At 46.5% G+C, this 19,958-nt stretch overlaps 3 protein-coding genes across 4 annotated transcripts; 1 reads left to right on the top strand and 2 right to left on the bottom strand.

Annotated features, from left to right (window-relative positions):
* Positions 1 to 1,420: 1,420 nt before the first annotated feature.
* Positions 1,421 to 7,116, bottom strand: LOC117856762 (uncharacterized). Its single transcript, XM_034739146.2, has 5 exons — positions 6,920 to 7,116; positions 4,658 to 6,766; positions 3,488 to 3,548; positions 3,183 to 3,406; positions 1,421 to 1,979 (listed from the first exon to the last, which is right to left on the bottom strand). Exons 2-5 carry the CDS (start codon positions 6,694 to 6,696, stop codon positions 1,925 to 1,927), a joined length of 2,379 nt encoding a protein of 792 aa, XP_034595037.1. The 5' UTR covers positions 6,697 to 6,766; positions 6,920 to 7,116; the 3' UTR covers positions 1,421 to 1,924.
* A 5,797-nt stretch (positions 7,117 to 12,913) lies between these two features.
* LOC117857666 (uncharacterized) lies at positions 12,914 to 13,771 on the top strand. Its single transcript, XM_034740465.2, has one exon. The coding sequence runs from the start codon at positions 13,104 to 13,106 to the stop codon at positions 13,518 to 13,520; it is 417 nt and encodes a 138-aa protein (XP_034596356.1). The 5' UTR covers positions 12,914 to 13,103; the 3' UTR covers positions 13,521 to 13,771.
* A 93-nt stretch (positions 13,772 to 13,864) lies between these two features.
* LOC117857665 (jasmonoyl--L-amino acid synthetase GH3.5) lies at positions 13,865 to 19,620 on the bottom strand. 2 transcript variants are annotated; one of them, XM_034740464.2, is made up of 7 exons: positions 19,343 to 19,620; positions 18,679 to 18,887; positions 18,345 to 18,597; positions 16,161 to 16,492; positions 15,961 to 16,062; positions 14,991 to 15,808; positions 13,865 to 14,638 (listed from the first exon to the last, which is right to left on the bottom strand). In XM_034740464.2, exons 4-7 carry the CDS (start codon positions 16,439 to 16,441, stop codon positions 14,091 to 14,093), a joined length of 1,749 nt encoding a protein of 582 aa, XP_034596355.1. In that variant the 5' UTR covers positions 16,442 to 16,492; positions 18,345 to 18,597; positions 18,679 to 18,887; positions 19,343 to 19,620; the 3' UTR covers positions 13,865 to 14,090. The 2 variants fall into 2 exon arrangements, with proteins under 2 accessions (XP_034596355.1, XP_034596354.1); XM_034740463.2 differs by lacking the exons at positions 18,345 to 18,597; positions 18,679 to 18,887 and having other exon boundaries at positions 19,343 to 19,619.
* Between the last annotated feature and the right edge of the window lie 338 nt (positions 19,621 to 19,958).

Here is a 19,958-nt window from a genome sequence, read left to right on the forward strand (position 1 = left end):
ATTTTTCCTCCGTTCATCCGTTTTGCCGCAGGAGGTGACGCCGCGTGCCTTGCACTGCATCACCCTGCCGCCGGCCTCTCCGCTTTCCGCAAGCGACGCTGGCGCAAGCGTCGAGGACGGCGGCGGTGCGTGGCCTGACAGGGAGCCATGCGGCCGTCTCCATGAGTCCAGGTCGTCCCATCGAGTTGGGCTAATCTAAATTCAAGTTCCAGAGCAAGATTTTTTTTTATTACTTCATTTGATGAATACTCGTGTGTCATGATTAATTTGTATCTATCTGATTTGCAATATCTTTGAGTCATGTGAGAAGAGATTGAGAATGTTATTATATGGGGTTTGAACTTTAGATAAATTCAGTTTGCACTCGCTACCCCTTATCATCGCTTAGCCGTGCACAGGCCACCCTCGCCGTTGGCGCGCACACCACAGGGCATGTCTTTGGTGGAGCAGCGGTGGTGCCGAGCAGATGGCCTGGCGCCGCTGAGAGGAAAAGAAACACGAGGATGCGAGTGGATGGCCCGGCGGCGCCGCGACGAAAGAACCGCGAGTGGCGTCGTTCAGGAAAAGTCCAAGGCAAAAGATCACTGCTAATTTGAAAAATAAGAAAAAGGATGATGCGTGGGATATTTCATAATTTTTGGAAATGGAAATTGGAACTGTTGGAGGAAGGCATGTTTTATCTGCCCAATTTATTTTGGGCAACTCCCAATCCTGACTTATTGGGAGTAAAATTATTGGACACTCTTGGAGATGCTATCAGGAGAGCTAGCAAGATATTCCTTCCGTCCTAAATTACTATTCATTTTAGTTTTTTTATATACATAATTCTTACTACATATCTAGATATACTATCTAGATGCATAACAAAAGCTATGAATTTAAAAATGTCAAAACGAGGTAATATGGAACGGAGGGAGTAGATCCGATTCCGGCTCAATCAGTGCAAGTAACAGCAGACGGTTCCCCCAGTATCGAAACCAGAAGCGTCACTTCTGGTCTGACGAAGAGACCAGTTTCAGTGTGCTTGCATGATTTGTATTGCTGTCGAGTCGACAGAAAAAAAAGTCAGGTAGGTGTGAAGTAAATATGTGGTCTTAATAAACTGGCCCCATCAGTCCATCAGCTCACGACAACGGTTTCGGAAATGCTGAAGATCTAGCAGCTTCTTGCAACCCCGTCAGCTCACGACAACAGTTCCAGGAATGCTGAAGATCCAGCAGCTTCATGCATAGCTGCAAGCCTGCAAGTGACACATTCATGCGAAGCAAGTTAATACAATGAGAGCTGGTGTACAGTTGTACCTGAGCAACTGCGGCCATGCCCGTGATCTTGAATACCAGGTTTGGCATCAGAATTGCAGCTGTACATTATATGGGCAAGATGAGTTGCACATACAGAACGAGCCAGGGGAGCTCCAGGGGAGGGGAATGCCATCATATCGGCAAGGAGTCTCAAGAATCAAGAGCCAATATATACATATATATGTTAGGGGAAGCATAGCTCTACCAATATATTACAAGCCGATAATTGCTCATACATCTAAATATGCGCTTCTGTGCCTGTGATGGGGCGGGCGGGCAATGTACCGACAATGATAACACAGATAAAGAATAGCATGTACAGGCAGAGCAGTGAAGTTAGAGCTGCCTGATAGACTGAGTCACTAGCAAACTTCCTTCCATCAAAGGAATGGAATTAGCAGGACGGAGATTATTGGTAGTAAGTCACTTAACCACATGATCCTGGCTTCTTGAGTAGCATCATGTTCAGGAAACCCAGGATTTAAGTACTACTTGTAGAGCTCCAGTCCAACAACTTGGAGAAATCTGAGATTTAATATCACAAGATATCACAGATTTGGCCACCCATGGTCAGCTTTGAAGAGTGCATTATGAGCAAAACCAAGATGCTGTACAAGAGCCAGCTATCTAAACTCTTCAGGGACGTGCATGCCAAAACCACGCTTCAACTTCTCAATCCTATTCAATAAAAAGCAGATAACTGTAAGTGGATGACCGAATATATTGGAAGCAGCCTGACCAAGAAATACATGATGTGTCAAATGTTAAATAGCAAGAACCCAGGGCCTCAGAATATCGTTGGCACAAACTGCTCGAGGATCCTGAGCTAAGGTGTACATATGCTTGTACAGTAGATATAAAGATAACAGTTTAAAGAACAGGTCACTCGCAAAAATTGGCAAGGCAGATGCCAATGCACATCTACAGAGGATTCAATCATCACTTGTGGTGCTGGGCTTGGAAATTAGTTGGAATAGACACCAACGATTGTTTTGTTTAATGAGAGAAAGCCCCACGATGGTATTTGGCAGACATGGTTTAGAAATGGGGGAGACCCCACCTTATGGCTGGCTTTTGGATCAGCAGGCTCTTTGCAGTCCAACAATTCTAACCTGTAAAGAATTCATGTGCTAGCTACAAATAAATAATTGAAAGTTAATTCGTTCAGGTGGAGTTGAAGACTTGGACGACAGGTGAAATGAAGTGTATGTTCTAGAGAAGTTGAAACGGAGCATTGAATATGGAAGCTTATGTGCAGAGGAGAGTAAGATTGGAAGCTTATCACTAAGAGATCTAGCTGAAATTTCTACGTCAGAGGGCACTGTGGTTTAAGTGGAAGTGGACGTCAATCTTGAATAGGTTGGTTTTGCTTACACTAATATTCAAATCCATATCCAAATTTGTGGGACTTTCCATCATGTTAAGTTTGCTTGTACGGTCGTTTCACCTCAGGACGTCCCATGACACAACGCCTAGAGTCAAACAGGCCAGAAATCAACACTAGCCATTCTAAATCATTAAATGTGAGAAAATGGGAATGTTACAAGATCAAGATGGTGAAATAGGATAGGTCAAAGCATTATCCTTTCAAAAGAAATACTCATAGCCATGTAACTCCTGTCATTTCTGGGACCCATCAGATGTTTCTTCTCGCATGAGTCACTTCATCGATGCTTGTGGTAGATGGAATCAGAGGCCTTAGAAGCAAAGAGTGCATTGTGCTCCTAGTTTTTCTTAAAAAATATGTAAAGGAGCTCCACGCTTATGATAACATGCAATGGCAAAGAAATGAATGTAGAAAAAATGGATCCAAATGTTCAACCACAAAAGATTTAACTTTTTCCACACAAGCACAAAATTAAAGCATGTAAAGAAACTTACGTGGGAGCAAGTTTTCCAAGACTGCGTAGCTTTTTTCCAGTTGCTTCATCAGTTATATCTCCAGATACCTCAATAGAATATGACTTTCCAGATATCCGCGGCAGTCCTCTTCCCACAAGCAAATCTAAATCCCTCTGATGAAGCTCCCTGCCATTGACGAAAACACCAGTATCCCCACCGGCACAATTTCTGGCCATCGGATAATTGAATTCTCTAATAAATGGCTGTATACAAAAAAAGTTATTTGTGAGAATTTATTTTCTAAGAGAAGTAGAACACCTTTATGTAGAAAGAACTCATCTTACAGGGATAATGCCAATACATTCTCTGCCCATGACACCCCAAAAACCAGCACGGTAGTCGTACCTAAATTATGAACAGAAGTAAGGGAGATGTCAGCATTTTTTCAAACAAAAGAAATTCCAAAGAACCAACAGAAGTTAATCCTACAACAGCATCTGTCATTAGGGCTCAATCGAACACCTCACACAATAAATAATTAGCTGGATAATGCACGCCAGAGATTAATATACAACCAATGCATTTTTCATTATCATTACCAAAACAATTCTCTAGCCAAGCTAAAAATGCATATTCAAAAGTTACAGGTAAACATCCATTCAACAGTTCAGGGTTCAGGTTAAATGTCACAGTTGATGCAAACTAAAGGTAAGAAGATCAGAAAGCTGACAAAATACAATACGTCAACAGCTACTAACACTATTGCACAAAATATATTGAAAACACCACCTAATTATTGCAACCGAGTTTGGCACTTAGTAAATATAATTTCATTTCAGCTCAATAAGACAACGGGTCAAAGAATAAGGTCCTCAGTAGTATAATTATGCATGCACGAGGCAATGACTAAGACAACAGGAAGAGTAGAGACTGCATCCAAGCAAACTTTTAGTGGTTCTGGGTGGGGGAGGGGTATGCAAATTACAGGACGCACTGAATTTGAGCTACAGCATTTTAGTGGGGGCACTAGAAACACAAACAAGAATGAAATTATCACCAGTAATATGAGACTCTAGCAGCAAGGAGGGTGGTAAAAAGCCTCTCTACATATCAAATATGATATGTGTGCTGATTGTTTCAGGAAGCAAAACCAAGATCAAAATCAGGCACATCCACACGCAGAACTAGAAACAAAGTGTGCTGTAAGCTTGGGAAAGAGTTTCAGAAGGAGCTGCTATTCTTCTACAACTACATGTTCATAATAACTCCTTTCAGATGTCCTTCTCCTTCATCATAATTTTCTGCTAATAAATCAGATTTGCTTCTGGCTAAATGATGGTGAATGCTGGTGATGGTTTTTACTTCTCCTTAACTGTGAATTCGCGTTACTTACTGCAGAATAGAATAAACAGTTTGCAATATATATATATATATATATATATATATATATATATATATATATATATATATATATATATATATATCAAACTGTTTCTACTATAGCAATCACTTACCAATACGAACCAGGGTCAACAGGACCTGCTTTCTTTTCTGCCTTCTTAAGGGCTCTTTCAGAGATTGGATGACCATTAATTGAAACCTTAGCACTGTCCATGGACTTATTTAATAAAGACAGGTCCTTGAAGCCTTTCTTCAAGAAACCAGCAAAAAATGATGAGTCCCCACTCTTACCAGTTGAGGACTGATCTTCATCTAACCCAGCCTCTGATGAACCCCGAGAAAACCCAGAATTTGTGCGCCCATTAACTGATGAGCCACTCTCTGCTGGGGAATTGGCATCTTCAGTAAATGGCCTCTGCAATTTCCCATAATCTTCTTCCGTTTTCAGCTCGTCATGTCTCTCACTTGTGCTTCCAGCTTCGATGGCATTGTCTTTGTTGTCTTCATCACAGTTGTTGCTAATGTTTTCAGATCCAAGAACGCATTTTTCATCTCCTTTGGCCTTTGGCTCATATTTACTGCTGTCCTCACTTCCTCCAGGGCTGCTATTGTCATCTTTAATGTTTGTATACTCATACTTTTCACTTCCATCTTCAAGGCTACTACTGTCATCTTTCACACTATTCTGCTTGTGCATTTTGTTACCACCTTCAAGGTTGCAACAGTTATCTTCCTTGTCTTTCTGTTCGTAACTGCTGCGTGAGCTTTCATCTTCAGTAGCATCTTTGTCATCATCATTGCCCTTTTGTTTGCTTCTTGTACTAACGCTCTCATCATAGTCATCATTAACATCATATTCTTCTTTGCAAGTTATGTCTGATCTGTAAGCCATTGCATCCTCATCGTTACCTTTTTCTTGGGTGCACAATGGGTCAACAAGTTTGTCCTCTAAAACTGGAGATCGTGGGGTAACTGAACCATCTACTGAAGGCTCTGCCTCACAGCCTGCATCTCTTTCACACAATATATCCTTTGGGCTACCAGCATCCAGAGACCTGCTTGGAGAGAAAGAGAGACCCTCTGCTTTTGACTGGATGCTCCTGTTTGACCCATATTCTTTGTCAGTCCTGCCATGACTGGTGGTAGAAGAAAGTGAATTATCATCAGCAAAATCCATGTTGAACTGCATGCTGCTATGCTCGTTTGCATTGTAGAACACGGAATTGAAATCTTCTTGGCGCTGATGAGTGGAATCTTTCATCATCTGATCATTTGAGCTCTGCTCCATTTCAGGCACATATAAGGATGATGATGGTGTCAAGGGAATTCCTTTTCCTTCATCATGCTTCAAACTGATTATCTGACAACAAGACCCACATTGAAACCGATTCTTCTTCCTCCCTATGCATTTTTCCACAGGCATCTGCAGTAGCTTATAACATGAACTGCACACGGCAAAAGGTGCAGCGCCATCCACTGGACGACAGATATGTTCTGCCTTCTTCCTGAAGAACTCTGCCCTCCTCTTCAATACCGTCCGATGAGAGTAAAGCGATGACGCCACGGACCTCCGATCATAATCAGACGAAACAGATGGTGACCTCTCGAACCGGTACGATTCATGCTGCCCAGCAAAGTATCTCGCCATTGGGATGTTCTCCTCTTGCGGCGCAGCCCTCTGCCCGTGCAGACAGTGCGGACAAGCACACCCATAGTGATGGTAGCTCCCAGGCGCCATCCCACCGTTCTCCCACTGCCTCCCAGGGTACTGGCGGTAATGCCCACTAGACTGCCTCACATACCTCTCCCCATGTTCAGGGCGCTGCGGGGCGTATGGGCTGGGTGGTGGCAAGCCGTGCCCATACCGGCCACCATAGCGGGAGCGGTGGTACCCCGGCTGAGGTGGCGGCTCAAGGTGTTCAGGGAGCATGGAGACCGCGCGGCGGCTGACCCTGCGGTGCTCCCGCGGCTGGCCGACGACGTGGCATGAGCGCGTGATCTGGTCCCTCAGCTCGTCCAGCTTGCGCAGCAGCTCGACGGGGTCCTGCTGCAGCGCGGCCCAGTCCGCGCCGCCCCTCGGGTCGCTGCATTGCGGGCGCTCCTCCACCCCAATCCTCCGCCTGTACTTCATCTCCTTCAGATCGCTCCCCATGGCGGGCGCCTCCCCGCCAGGCGAGACTCCCCCCACCTTTCCCACCGGATCGGCAAGCGCCGGCGTTGTCCTGCACGAGTCGCGCGAAATTTGTAGAGGGTTAGGGCTGCAGAGGAACAGATCAGAGGTGGCCACCCTCTTCCGAGGGGAGGTGGGGAATGGAGTAAGATCTGTCGGTTTTGTACGGGGACGGGAGAGGCGGGGGATGCAGGACGGCGGTTACCTTCCGACAGAGGTCGCTGCGTCGAGGCTACGGCGCGGGGGCGTGGCGGCGCCGCCGGCTCTCCATTAGGGTTTCTCCCCGCGGCTCGAGGAGTCCGCCATGAGAGAGAGAGACAGAGAGAGGAGAGGAGGGAAGCAGAGTAGTGTCGGGGAGCGGCGGCAGCGTGCGCGTTTGTAACGGAGACGACGAGGGAGCGAAGTGAAAGAAAGGCTTTATACAGCGGCGGGCTCCCTAGGGACCTTTCCGCGATATCTGGGTTCCCGGAGGGCCCCGTGCGCCGCTGAGTTACGTGGGGATGTGGTCCGCCTTTGGAACGATCTGGCTGCGCCGCTGACGCGGGGGGTCAAATCCGCGGGCCCACCTGGAGGCGTGCGCCCGTGGTGGGCCACGGGCGCACAGCTGGCGGGAGCCTGGCGCGGCGGCTTCGGTTTCCCCATTTCTCTCCCTCTGGCTTAAGCAACGAGAAAATAATAATAATAATAATAAATAGTATTTTTTTTAATCACTTGACCACCGTATGAACATGTTACTGTGGTATAGTACGGTCCAAGTTCGGTAACGCTTGCAGTTTTCCCCATTATTAACGTGAACGTCGCAACGGAATCGGAATTAAATAGGGGTTTGCTTGGAGGAGGGAATATGGCGTTGCAACTGGTTACCGGTGAAAGGGACTCGGGGCCTTCAGCATGGCATGTGTTAGTTAGTTGGGCCATGAAGGAGGTATAGTTGGAGTGCCTTTCACAACAGATTGTGTGTAAGCGACTGCACATTAGATTTGTACATACACAGTAGACTGTTAGCTGTACGTACGATGCCGTGTGCCAGAGAAGTGTTGTCGTGTACATTAGGCACCCATGTTCAGAGAAACAAAAGATTTGTACTAATAAAGATAACCGGATCCGAGCTAGTGAGATTCCGGCGCCCTTGTTCACAGTTCAGTGACACTTCCCGTGCCTATAGAAAATTACTGGAAACCGATCTGGGAAAGAATACTGCTTGTCAACGAAAATTATATGTTTCGACGACCTAATAGCGTTGCGATTAAAAGCCACTGTAGGCGACATGTTTCGTTGGACCACAGGTCCTGTGTCACGACCCTCACGGGACGGAGGCTCCTGGCTGCAGCATGTGCAGGGCCAGGTGGAGCTCGCATGTGAGCCGTTCGACATGACATGAGTACCCATGGCCTTTGGCAGCTGTATCACAGTTTTTCGTGCAGGGATGATGGAAGACAACGGGAGGATAGTGCGTGAGCAGGGTTCGGGGTTTTTTTTTTTCGAGTTCCATACCCTTATTCTACACCTTACTTCTAGAACACTTATTTTTGTAGTTGGCAGCATGTCATCAGTTTACTAAAGCATTTATGGGACTGGACCTGCTGCCTGAACAATGTTTCATCATTTCCTTCACTCGAAGTTACTTAAGATTGATAATCCTTTTATGTGAATTTGCCATAGACCGTACCGGAAACCTTTGACAGTACACATGATTAAGATTGATAATCCTTTTTTTCTTAAGAAAGACTGTACACTCTGACTATTGTGTTTATTTTCAGGTATTCTTTTATAAGGAACCCTTGGCTTCTAGAACATCGATTTTTTTTCTTTTCCCGGTTGCCAAGCATCGATCCTGCCATCATCATCAGATAAGAAAAGCATCTACTATGATCTATGGACGCGAACGTTTCCGTGTTCCCTTCGTCGTGGGACGCGACGGCTGCCGGCTTGCGTTCCCTTCGATCGCTGCCCAACTCCGGCCGCTTGACAAGAATTGACAAGAGAGAATGGAACAAAGAACGCGAGGCACAAGCGATGGAATCGAACACAGAGCGGGAGGCTGGTGGTGTAGATGCAGCCTCTGCTTTGTTGAATTTGTTGTTTGTCAGGGCAGCCCAGCTAGCGTGCACCACAGGTTCCCCTGGATTGGCGTTGGCGAAAGGTTGTTGCTTACCCAAGAGATGCCGCGGAAAAGCCTCATTTTCTTCTACGAGTACTCCTAGTTGCATTATCTGCTCTATTCAGGACATATACCACGCGCGAATTGGTGCGGTGTATGTGGTGAACCAAAATCATGGATTTTTGGCGGTATGTTCCTCCTAGTCACTTACGATCATGTCACCAACAAACCCCTCGAGAACTCCCTCCTGGCAGAGGGAAATGAAAGAGGGTGCAGGTCGGCTAGCCTCTTTCATGTTCCCGGGTCTGGTGGACGCGTTCTTGCCGTTATCCCTGTTACGAGTTGTTGAATTTTTGAGCCACGCATTCCTTCCTTCGTAACCAAGTAGGAAGATTAGATCATGTACTTGTCCTTGTGCTGCGAGATCTACTTTCTTAGAGAGTGTTTGGATACTAGGTGCTAAAATTTAGCAGTGTCACATCGAATGTTCAAATGCTAATTATAAAGACTAAACATGAGCTAATTATAAAACTAATTGCAGAATCCCTGTACTAATTTGCGAGACGAATCTATTAAGCCTAATTAATTCATCATTAGCAAATGGTTACTGTAGCACAACATTGTCAAATCATGAACTAATTAGGCTTAATAGATTCGTCTCACGAATTAGACTCCATCTGTGCAATTAGTTTTGTAATTAGCTTAAATTTAATACTTCTAATTAACATCAAACATCCGAGGTGACATGTGCTAAATGTGCTAAAGTTTCAGCGGTATCAATTTCATCCCTGCCTTTTTTCTGCCCGGCCGAAAGGACAAAGGGAGGCGCCCGCACGGGGACACGCGAACGCGCCGGACCGACAGGTACAAGGACCCGGTGCTTTTGCTCTTGCCGCTGTCCTCTCCGCTCTCGTGCCCGGAGTCAATGCTTGTCCGGGCACCGCACCGGTGGGGGGCGGTGGTTTTCGTCTGGCGCTCTCGGCCGCGTCTTGCTAGTGCTCTCCTCGATCAGCACAGCAGGAGGCTTTGCAGAGGCCGGACGTGTCGGCAGCGGGCACGGCCGAGCCGTGTCATCCGCTGGGTCGCTGGGAAGTCTGCGTTTTGGCTGGCTCCTCACCAAGCAACAAATACAATCAGGTGAGCTCAGCGAGTCCAGCGCCCACCAAACTCTTAAGCGTCCGGACGTGAGCGGCCTAAAATGGTTGGCGCATGGCACTGCAGGGTGCAGGCACGGCACCCCAAGAAGAGGGGAGCAGGGATGCCGTGGCCCATGGCCGTGACCGTCGTGATGCGACATGTGGGTTTGGCGGCTTGGCCTGGGGGAAGTATAGACCGTAGAGTCAAAGATTGCAGCGCGGATGCGTATCTGCAGCTGTACTGTATCGACAAGACCGTGTGTAGCGAACATGCCCATTAAATATAGTTTGTATTTTGACGACGTTAAGCATGTGTTTTGTAGGTTTTCTAGTTCTCAAGTTAAGTTACAGTATTCAAGCTATGGTATTCAAATGACCAAGTCATGGTATCTAGAATTATTCTATGGTATTCTAGAGCATCCAAATGATGGTATTTTCTAATATCTGAGGAGAAGGCTCGGAAGACGAGGAAAGCACTATAGCACTAGATGATCCGATGGTAGGTTAAGGGGAGCGTCGGACGAAGTATATTTACTTTGCGAAGTTACAGAGAGGTTTTGGTTAGAATCTCTTCAGCATCGGATAATCCGACGGTACCATGTGATGAAGCATCAGATGAATGTTGGATGTGTCAGTGAAAAACTTGGACGCGAGGAGGCCAACGCTAATTGCATCGGATATTCCGATGCATGCCAAAACAGACCATCGGAACATCCGATGGTATACTTTAACTAGTTGTTGGCGCAAAAGTTCTTTAAGCTCTTGGGCTTTTTATACCCCTCCACTTGCCCATTTGGAGTTGCTGGATGAAGTTGAAGTGTGCAGGAGTCTATTGAAGAGTAAGACACATCAAGAACACATCCAAGCCACTAAAAGTGCTTAAATGATCCGTCAAAGGTATAGCACAAGCTTAGGAAAGTGATTAGTGCTAGGATAGGTCTACAGAAGAGAGAGTGCAAGGTGTGCCTACCTTATGATCATGTTCTAAACCACCTTCGTACAGGGTGTGCCGGCGCCTTAGAGCCTTTGTAGTTCGCCAGCAAGTCTTCGACCCTCTGGCTTGGTGTAGAGCAGCGTCGACGATCGTGTGCGGGAGACGTGGAGACCCCCTTCGTTCGTGAAGAAGCTCCTCGGTGGAGACGGCATCAAGGTGACCGGGGACCTTGGCATGAGCCTTAGTGGCCAAGCTTTGTGGCAAGTCAAAGGGTGTCCAGGAAGAGACTGGGTGACTGGGAAGTAATACTCTTGTGTGAGTGTTTTGGACTAGTGGTGGCTTAGTGCCTACCGATAACATGGGATAAATCATTGTGTCGAGTTTGTTTCCCCTCATTCTCTCCTTTACGTTTCCGCATTACATTCTTGCAACTTGTGCATTCTTAGTGTAGTATTTTGCTAGGATTGACTCTATGTTGCAAAACTTGTTTTGGATGAGGGTTTCATACTAGATCAATCATAATTGTACATCTTGATAGCATGATCTAGTTTAAGTTTGATGCAACAGTAGTGGAAGTTATTGGTTAAGGTTTTAATGGTTAAGGTTTTAAGTTATCTAATTCACGTCTTCCTCCTCTTAAACTATGAGGATCGATTCCTTACATCATCCCTGAGTCAACAGTCAACCGTACACATTGTGTAGGAGCTTAGTTCAAATTCGGGGTTCGAAAGTCGTACCGATCGGGTCAGTCACATGCATGTCGCTCGCCGCGAAATTGTGTTCGTTGGAGTTTTTGAGAAACGGGGGAATTTTATACCAAGAAATAGAGCATTACATTTTCATGAGCATGGTTGAAAATGTAACATCCGTCGTTCTAATGAATCAAATGTGACCTTAGGATTAACTTTGTGTCCTTCTGAGTTTTTAGTAGAGAAAGAAAGAACGCAAAAGAAACTTGATCGTACTGTATTCGTATCTTGCAAATGCTGTCAATTTAAACTAACACAACCTCCGAAGCAGAAAACATGCCTGGTGGCTCCGGTGAGTTGGTCAGTGGCCACACACACAGACATGCGCGTCGTGGGCCGGTGGTGGAGTCCGAGAGGGCTGCGTTGCCGACGGGCCAGTGTTCCCCGCGCGGGCGGCGAGGAGAGGAGGGAGGGGAGGCGGGCCCGTGAGCCTGATCGCCGGCCCTGTTCACCGCACTTGACGGCTTTGGAATTTTGGACGGAGCCACGGAGGGAGCTCTGGTCAGCTGGACGACGACGACCTTTAAAGCCGAGCAGTGCGACTGCGCAACGCGCATGTGCCCTGTCCTTCTCCTTCCCCGTCTCCGAGGACTGGCCGCGCCCGTGACTGCTGCCTGTGCGCGCACCCGCGCACGCTTTTATCCGCGACGCTGCTGGCAGCTGTCACCGCACGTACGTGTGCGCCTGCGGAGGCGGTTCCGCCTCGGTGCGCGGCGCCACGCGCGTCGGCGTGCTCTCGCGCGCGCCGTGGTTGGTGGTGGCGTCCCGGCCGGTGGCCGCTGCCGCGTCGTGCCCTGCCGCTGCCGGCCAGCCGCGCAGCAGAACGCGCGTACACCTCGTGGTGGCTCGCGTCTCGTTCGTGTGCGTGACAGGCCTGATCCGCCACTATCTACCTACTCTCATCGTACTCTGTCATCCTCACCGTCTCCGCAGATATTATCTACCATCTGCTGGTCCCTACGCCGGCCTCAGGGAGTCATGGACCATTTCCATGCGCCAAGACTTGATCGTCCCTAACTTTCAAAAAAAAAAAGACTTGATCGTGTCCAAATGGGGCCATCGAGACAGTTTAGATGTCCGAACGTCCTTTGAGGTTGGCGAACAGCTGGTTCCGATGCAACTTTTTCATTTGACCTCCGCGCATAATCGTTTTCAGAAAATCGCGTCGTGTGTTCGCTGGACAACTTCTTAGACCCAGAGACCCTCGGACCATTTCTCTCTCACCGAACATGACCCCCCCCCCCCCACCCCCCCCCCCCCCCCCCCCCCCCCAAAAAAAAAAAAACAGATAGCCCAACCAACCTGCACACGACTTGCACGAATCAGGTTGCCAGCAAAAAAAAAAATACAGGAAACAGGCGGGCACGCAAAGATCAACGCACAAGCCGTTTCTCCTCCATCGCGTTGCGTCTTTGCATCTTCCACCTCGATCCGGCCAGTAGGCTCGCGATCGTGCTCTTGATCAAAGCATGTCTCGGAAGCGCCATGATGATCTTGGGAGAGCGGAGAGCAGCGGCACCGGCACCAGGCGCGGTGGCAACAGCGGCAGGGCGGTGTGGGACACGGGGAGCTCCCTGTACGACTCCTACGAGCTGGCCGCCGTGCGCCGGCTCCTCGACAGGCGCCTTCTCGCCGGCGCCGGCGTCCTCCCTCTCCGCGACGAGCCGCCCGCCGCGGCAGAGACGAGGGGCAAGAACAAGCAGGTCATCGTTGCGGCCAGGGCCCGCAGGAAGGTGACGCTGCGGGCGCTCTTCAGGGCGGTGGCCACCTGGGCGGCCCGGCCGAGGCAGGCGCCGCTCGCCTGCGCCTGCGCCGGCATGGTTCATGGTCGCGGTCAGGGTGGTGCTGCGGTCGAGCCGGATGTGCCGTCGCACGGCGAAATTTGATCGTCACAGTTGAAGATGATCTGTTCTTGCATTGGGGTAGGTCGTTCTTCATTTTTTTTTTCATTTTGATGTGTGATGTGATGTGTTTTGTGTACATGCGACGTGTTGCTCTGTTCATGCTGCTCTTGTTCATGGACCAATTAAATCTTTAGGGAGAGGGAGTTCGGGTCCGGCGACGGATCTTTATCTAAGCCCATGAACACTTTTGACACCTTTTCTCATGGAAGAAAGTTGTGGCGAGACCGAGTGAATTTGCTTCTTGTACAAAACTTTTGCTTCAGTGCACAGGCTATTTTTCTGAATTTTCTCGAGTGGATAACGGCTGCTAAATGCAGTGCTAGGAGTGCAGCAACCTTACATCACAGCTACATTACTATACACACTGTCAAACAGCTATATTTACATATAAGAGCTACTAGCAATATACAGTTGCGCTACCCTCAACATGACGGATCGTACACCAAACACTTTCAGTAGACTAGAGGAAGTGATCAAAGTAAAAGGATCTAAGACGATGATAAGACGATAACTGCATTTCAGCTATCAGTAAGCTTGTGTGGACAGCAACGATCAGATCCCATATGCAGAGCTGAAGTAGCTCTGGGTGACGTTCCTGTTCAGTATCTGCAGCACCTTGCTGTTGGACTGGCTCACGAACCGCGGCGTCTTGAACTGGCTCACGGCGCCACCGAGGCTCAGGTAGTGGTTCATGACCTGCCCAAAGGTGCCCTTCCGGAGGACGCGGAGCTCGAGGGCTCCAATGGTCTTGATCTTCCTCGAGCCGACGTACCCCGCGTCCACAAAGGCCAGGTCCATGCTGTTCGCGCAGCTGCTCAGGACCTCCTCGCTGGCGTTACCAGAGCTCAGCTCCCAGAAGATGACGTAGTGCCCCGGGTCGCTGGATCTGTCCACGAGGCTCGTGAAGTCCACCACCTCGAGCTTCTCTTCGGCCAAGAGCTTCTCTGCCTCTTCGACGGCTAGCTGCAGGTCTTTCTCCGTGTTCTTGTCGATGTTGATGCTCAGGACTAGGCTTCTGCGACATATGAACTGGAGCTCTGGTGTTGAGTTGTGGAAGCCCGCTATCTTCACAATATCTCCCAGTCTGTATCGGTATAGACCTATGGCCCAATAGCCCACAGGGAAAGCAAGAATATTAAACATGTGCCATTTCACTGGAAATTAGAACTGATCAGAGATATTTACTAGGCAATATGCTACTGATAAACCTTTTTTTAATGGAACTACTGATAAACCCTTCTTAAGGACAAAGATATGAAACACTAATAAGTATGGATGAACTATAATAAGCTGGGGCTGGAGGCTGGCTAAACAACCCCCAAGGTAAGATAATCTGAATCATCATATGAAAAAAAAAATAGTGGGTAAACAAGATGGCAACATACAAATTTCCAATGCACAAGAAACAATCAGAACTGCAGTATTTGAATGCTACTTGAGAAAGAGACGTACCTGCAAAGTTGGTTATTACAACTTCGTAGATTTTGCCAACCTGGACTTCAGTTAAGCCAACAGGTTCTGACTCTATGTAGTGAATAGAGGAGCTGTTCTCCATTTCCTCCCCTTTCGGTTTTTCCAGAGGAATGAACTCAAAATAAGCAATATTCGGAAGAACAGCGTATGTCACCTCCTCAGGCGGCAGCGTCGGGTTTACATTAGAGCCAACCCATCCTTCAGATGCACCGTAGTCAGCACTCATCAGTGGTAAGTGTCCAGCATAATGTCTCAATTTCTTTAGGTATGGCTCCATGGACCCTGTCATTATACCATAGATGTACTTTGCATTTGGCCACAATGCTGGGATTACCCCATACCAATTACTCAAATTGTGGCACTTGCTGTAAATTGAACTAGCAAGCTCAGGATTTGGTCTCAAGATTTTTGAAACAGCTTGACGGATAGATGGTGTGGTGACTTGCTTTGAGAGAACACCATCTCTTATATCAGCACATAAATCTTCCCATACCTCCTCGAGGGTATGAAATGCATGGACAAGACTGTGTGCAAATGGTGAGAAAACAAACTGAACTTCATCTGAGTAGATTAACCCGCATAATAGATGGCAGTATAAAGACTGATGGAAGTCGGGACCAAAGATGACTTCATCAGGACTGCAGCACTGAGACATGATATCCTTCATCGCTTCCTTGAAACGCCAACTCCTGTACAAATTTGTTGTCGCAGTTGTAGCAAGAATGCCCCCTTGCGTAAAGACTTGTTTGCTCCCATAAACAAACTGCAGAGCTTTTCCATTACCAATAGGATATTTACTGCAAGTATGTCCAAAGATTATTTTGAAATTCTGGGATCATAAAATTGAGGGGATCTATGAACATTTACACACCCAAAATTATTATATACTAAAATCAGTATTGAGCAGATAATTTATAAAAGATCATAAGTAAGAAGTGAAGTTCCTTACCGGTTTCTAAAAGCATATGAGGTTCGGAATATTTGAATTGTACTCTCAAGCAATTCATCATTGAATGGCAAAAACTTTGGTTTTCCCTGTGTCGTACCAGAACTGAAACAAGAAGACAGAAGCAATGAAGTTTAGACTTCACCTATTTCAGATACATGTTGATGCAACAAGACACAAAAGGTAAAGTTTAACTAGTATACCTTACGGAGAGGGAAGTGATGGGCTTCCCAGTTAGGACCAGTGAGTTGTCTCCATCAACTATCCTTTGGATGTAGGACTCTATGTCACTATGCACACATAGAGGAATGCAGGATTTGAAGCTCTTGGAATCTGTTCTCCTTTCAAGATTGAAGCGATTCAGATACTCAGCATCAGCATTTAGTTCAAGAATCTTTCTCAGCGTATCCTGCTGCACGCGTCCAGCATCACGCGTTAGCAACTCAAACTCATCAATGATCTCATCACTGCTGCAGATTGTCATCGGAACTTGTAGGTCAGAACCTTATCACCTGCTTGTGTTGAAGAGGAACCTCTGCAAATATCAACATCGGAATATAACAGCCACATAAACCACTTGAAGCAGCATTGCCACAATACAAATTTAAATCAAATGCTTGAAAGTTAAAAAGAGAAAGACTATCGATCAGGGACATCTAGAATGACATGTTATTCATGTGCCTGACCAAGAGTGAGCTGGATGCAGTATATTTTTGGGATCGGTACCCGGAAAGGAAGTACATGCAACTTCATAACCAACAAATTAGGCTACAAATCATGAATTTTGCCATTAAACAGGTGGAGGGAACACATATGTGGATACCTAACAAAGCCAACAACCAAAGAAGGTAATCTTTCTAATACATGTCAGTGGATGACGAAAAAGTAGCAAGTCTCTGTCATACAAAAATAAAGGAAGAAATGGACACCCACTTTTATTAAAGGGTGAGAGTTTTCATGTCATTATGCCCCCCTATCCAAGCAAAGTTAATCCCAAATTTTAGAGCAGTGACGCTGATGATTACAAGAGTAGCTTTGTTTAGGTATGTCTTAATGGTTATATTAACTGTCTTAACACTGAGTCAACCCTTCTCGTCATCTATAACCAATTAACCATAAAGTTTACTTCTGGCCACCAATTGTACAAGACAAAGTGATAGAAGCAGTGATAGCAAAACATTTTGGTAAGTAACTATCCATGAACTACTGCTTAAAAATAATGAGCTACTTCCGCAATAGGCAACTTTACTGAGGCAGCCATGACATGCGTCAACCCAAGATAACCCACCTAAGCCTGAAATTTGTGAACTGTTTCTGCCTTTCTGGCAGAGGAAACACAACCATGAAGGGTTGTCAGTTTGTCACTCACCGGGCGTACAGCCATACACATATACAGGATCCCTCAGGAAGTTGCATGCAATGAAATGACTAGTACAATGGTTGCTTCCTTATTCAGAGCATTGATGCAACTAAAATGGCAAGAAAGGTACAGAGGTACAGACGCCTGAAGCATTTATTCATTCTTGTATATACCAAACTGACAATGAAGAAAACATGTAGGCAGTATAAGCCAAAAAAAAACATGGTTCGTTGCTAGGGGCAGGAAATCATGGTTTCTCTTTGAGGGAATGAGTTGACCTACTATTAGAGGCAAAAAAAAGTAAATATCGCAACTCCCAGATAGTACATCCTGCACGCTTGGTTCTCACACCTTGATCTTCCTCTAGGGACTACAAAGCCAGGCATGGAAGAATTCCTACCTCTAATTCAGCGAATTGAAAAAAGGCTTACATGCACCTCGACATTCCTCACCAAAGGAGGAAAATTGGAAATGGTCAACTCAGTGCTTTCAGCATCTGCAGTTTTCTACATTTCAACCATGAAGCTACACAAAAGAGTCATCAAGCATATAGACAAATACAGGAAACATTGCCTATGGAGTGGAGCAGATTTAAACTCAAAGAAGCCGGCCAAAGCTGCTTGGCCTATGGTCTGTGTACCAAAGAAGGAAGGAGGACTAGGAGTCATAAACCTCTCAGTCCACAATGATGCTCTTCTACTCAAGTTCTTACACAAATTTTTCAACAGGGCTGATATCCCTTGGGTCCACTTATTATGGGAAAATTACTATTCCAATGGTAAACTGCCTGGACAATTCAAAAAGGGATCCTTTTGGTGGAGAGACATTGTCAAGCTCCTTGACTCCTTCAAAGGACTTGCTTCTGCTGTTATTGCAGACGGCTCCACTGTCCTCTTCCGGACTGACCTCTGGAATAACATTGTACCCTCAATGGCATTCCCAGAACTTTTCTCTTTTGCCAAGAACAAGTTCATCTCATACAAGACTATTGCAAATCGGCCAAACTTTATTCAGAACTTTCACTTACCTCTCTCAACTCAGGCGCATCAGCAATTTTAGGAACTGGAGGAGATATTACTAAGTAATCAGCCCTCGACTGACAAAGATCAATGGCAATACATATGGGGTAATCATAACTTCTCAGCATCAAAGGCATATAAAGCTCTCATTGGACACAGAGAGGTTCATCCAGCCTTCCTATGGATATGGAGATCAAAATGCCGAATGAGCATAAGGTGTTTTTCTGGCTACTTCTCAAGGATCGACTCAGTACTAGAGACCTATTAAGAAGGAAAAACATGGCTTTAGATTCGTGTGCTTGTGAACTCTGCATCCTCCAAAGATTGGAAACTGTTACCCACCTCTTCCTAAGGTGCAACTTTGCAAAGGCTTGCTGGGCTTCTATAGGGGTTTCAGTCATCACCTCTCGGCCTCTGGTTCATATTATCAATCTCATCAGAAGCAAGCTAGCAGTGCCATTCTTCATGGAAATCACCATCTTGATGTCCTGGTGCATCTGGACGACTAGGAATGATCGGTTGTTCAACAACGAAGATTCCTCGGTTGATTCCTGTAGAAGGAAATTTATCTACGAATTTTCTCTTGTTATGCTAAGAGCTAAGCCTAGTTCTGTTCCTGCCATGTCGGCTTGGATCGATAGTTTGTAATTTTCCTTTGGCTATTCCCCTTTTTTTTTCTTGTTTGTTTTTTTCCTAGTCTGTAACTTTAAAAGGATTTTTTCTTTTATATATAATCAGTAGGGGCTTGCCCCTCCTGTTCCTTCAAAAAAAAAGCTTAAGGGCTAATCGACAGAACAAACCATGAATCTTGATGCAGTATATTCCCGCTAGTTTACCAAGCATATATCGCCTTCGAGTACCATTAATAAAGATAAGATCCCAGTCCAAGAACCGCACTTTTCTGATTTCCCTCCCCAAAATTCTATCAGGAATCAACAAAAGTTCACCATGAACCAGCAAAATCCAACCTTTTCGCGATAGAAAGGAACGGTAGGAATGCACTCACCGCGAAACCAACGAGCTGAAGAGGCGGCTTGCGAGACGGGGGCGGGGCGAGGAAGCAGCCCCGGCCTGAACGCTCGGAGGCGGAGCGGGGTAGTCAAGGCTGAAGGGAGCTTACTGCTGATACTGTGGCGGATTAGTTGGAGATCGTTATGGATTTGGTGGACACTAACTGCTGGAGGTGGGGGATGCTTGCAAGGAGCTTGCGGCTGGTTTTATAGCCGCCCTGCTCCCGCGAGTTGGACTTGAACCAACACACGGAACTGGGTGTGTGGGGATTTCCCTTGTCAGGTCAGGTGTGCTGTCTGCACATGTGAGTAGCATGTGTGCGAGAGGCACGTATATAGAAAACATTATTTTCTCAGCACTGGGAAAAAGAATGCAAAAATGTCACTATGGCAGTATGGCCTATGATACAATTTTCATCCATGCACGATTGATGGCACAAAGCTACGGGCCATTTTAGCGTGATGTGACGAGTCAAGACCAGAATTATATATGTGAGATAGTGGCCTTATTCCTTCTATGTATCATTGTTATGCCCAGAAAAATAGGTCGTCTCATGTGCCTGTTGTGACGTTGTCCAAACATATGGATGTTGATATGGACCCAAGATCATT

This window comes from Setaria viridis, chromosome 5 (assembly GCF_005286985.2).
Source record: "Setaria viridis chromosome 5, Setaria_viridis_v4.0, whole genome shotgun sequence".
NCBI classification, from domain to species: domain Eukaryota; kingdom Viridiplantae; phylum Streptophyta; class Magnoliopsida; order Poales; family Poaceae; genus Setaria; species Setaria viridis.

Coding starts and splice junctions, on each gene's coding strand:
- LOC117857666 (XM_034740465.2), top strand. CDS start 13,104: ATGTCTCGGAAGCGCCATGATGATCTTGGGAGAGCGGAGAGCAGCGGC.
- LOC117856762 (XM_034739146.2), bottom strand. CDS start 6,696: ATGGGGAGCGATCTGAAGGAGATGAAGTACAGGCGGAGGATTGGGGTG. Junction 3,549..4,657: donor GTTGACCCTGGTTCGTATTG/GTAAGTGATTGC, acceptor TTCATAATTTAG/GTACGACTACCGTGCTGGTT. Junction 1,980..3,182: donor CTTGGAAAACTTGCTCCCAC/GTAAGTTTCTTT, acceptor TTTATTGAATAG/GATTGAGAAGTTGAAGCGTG.
- LOC117857665 (XM_034740464.2), bottom strand. CDS start 16,441: ATGACAATCTGCAGCAGTGATGAGATCATTGATGAGTTTGAGTTGCTA. Junction 16,063..16,160: donor ATCACTTCCCTCTCCGTAAG/GTATACTAGTTA, acceptor TTCTTGTTTCAG/TTCTGGTACGACACAGGGAA. Junction 14,639..14,990: donor TGTAATAACCAACTTTGCAG/GTACGTCTCTTT, acceptor ATTGGGCCATAG/GTCTATACCGATACAGACTG.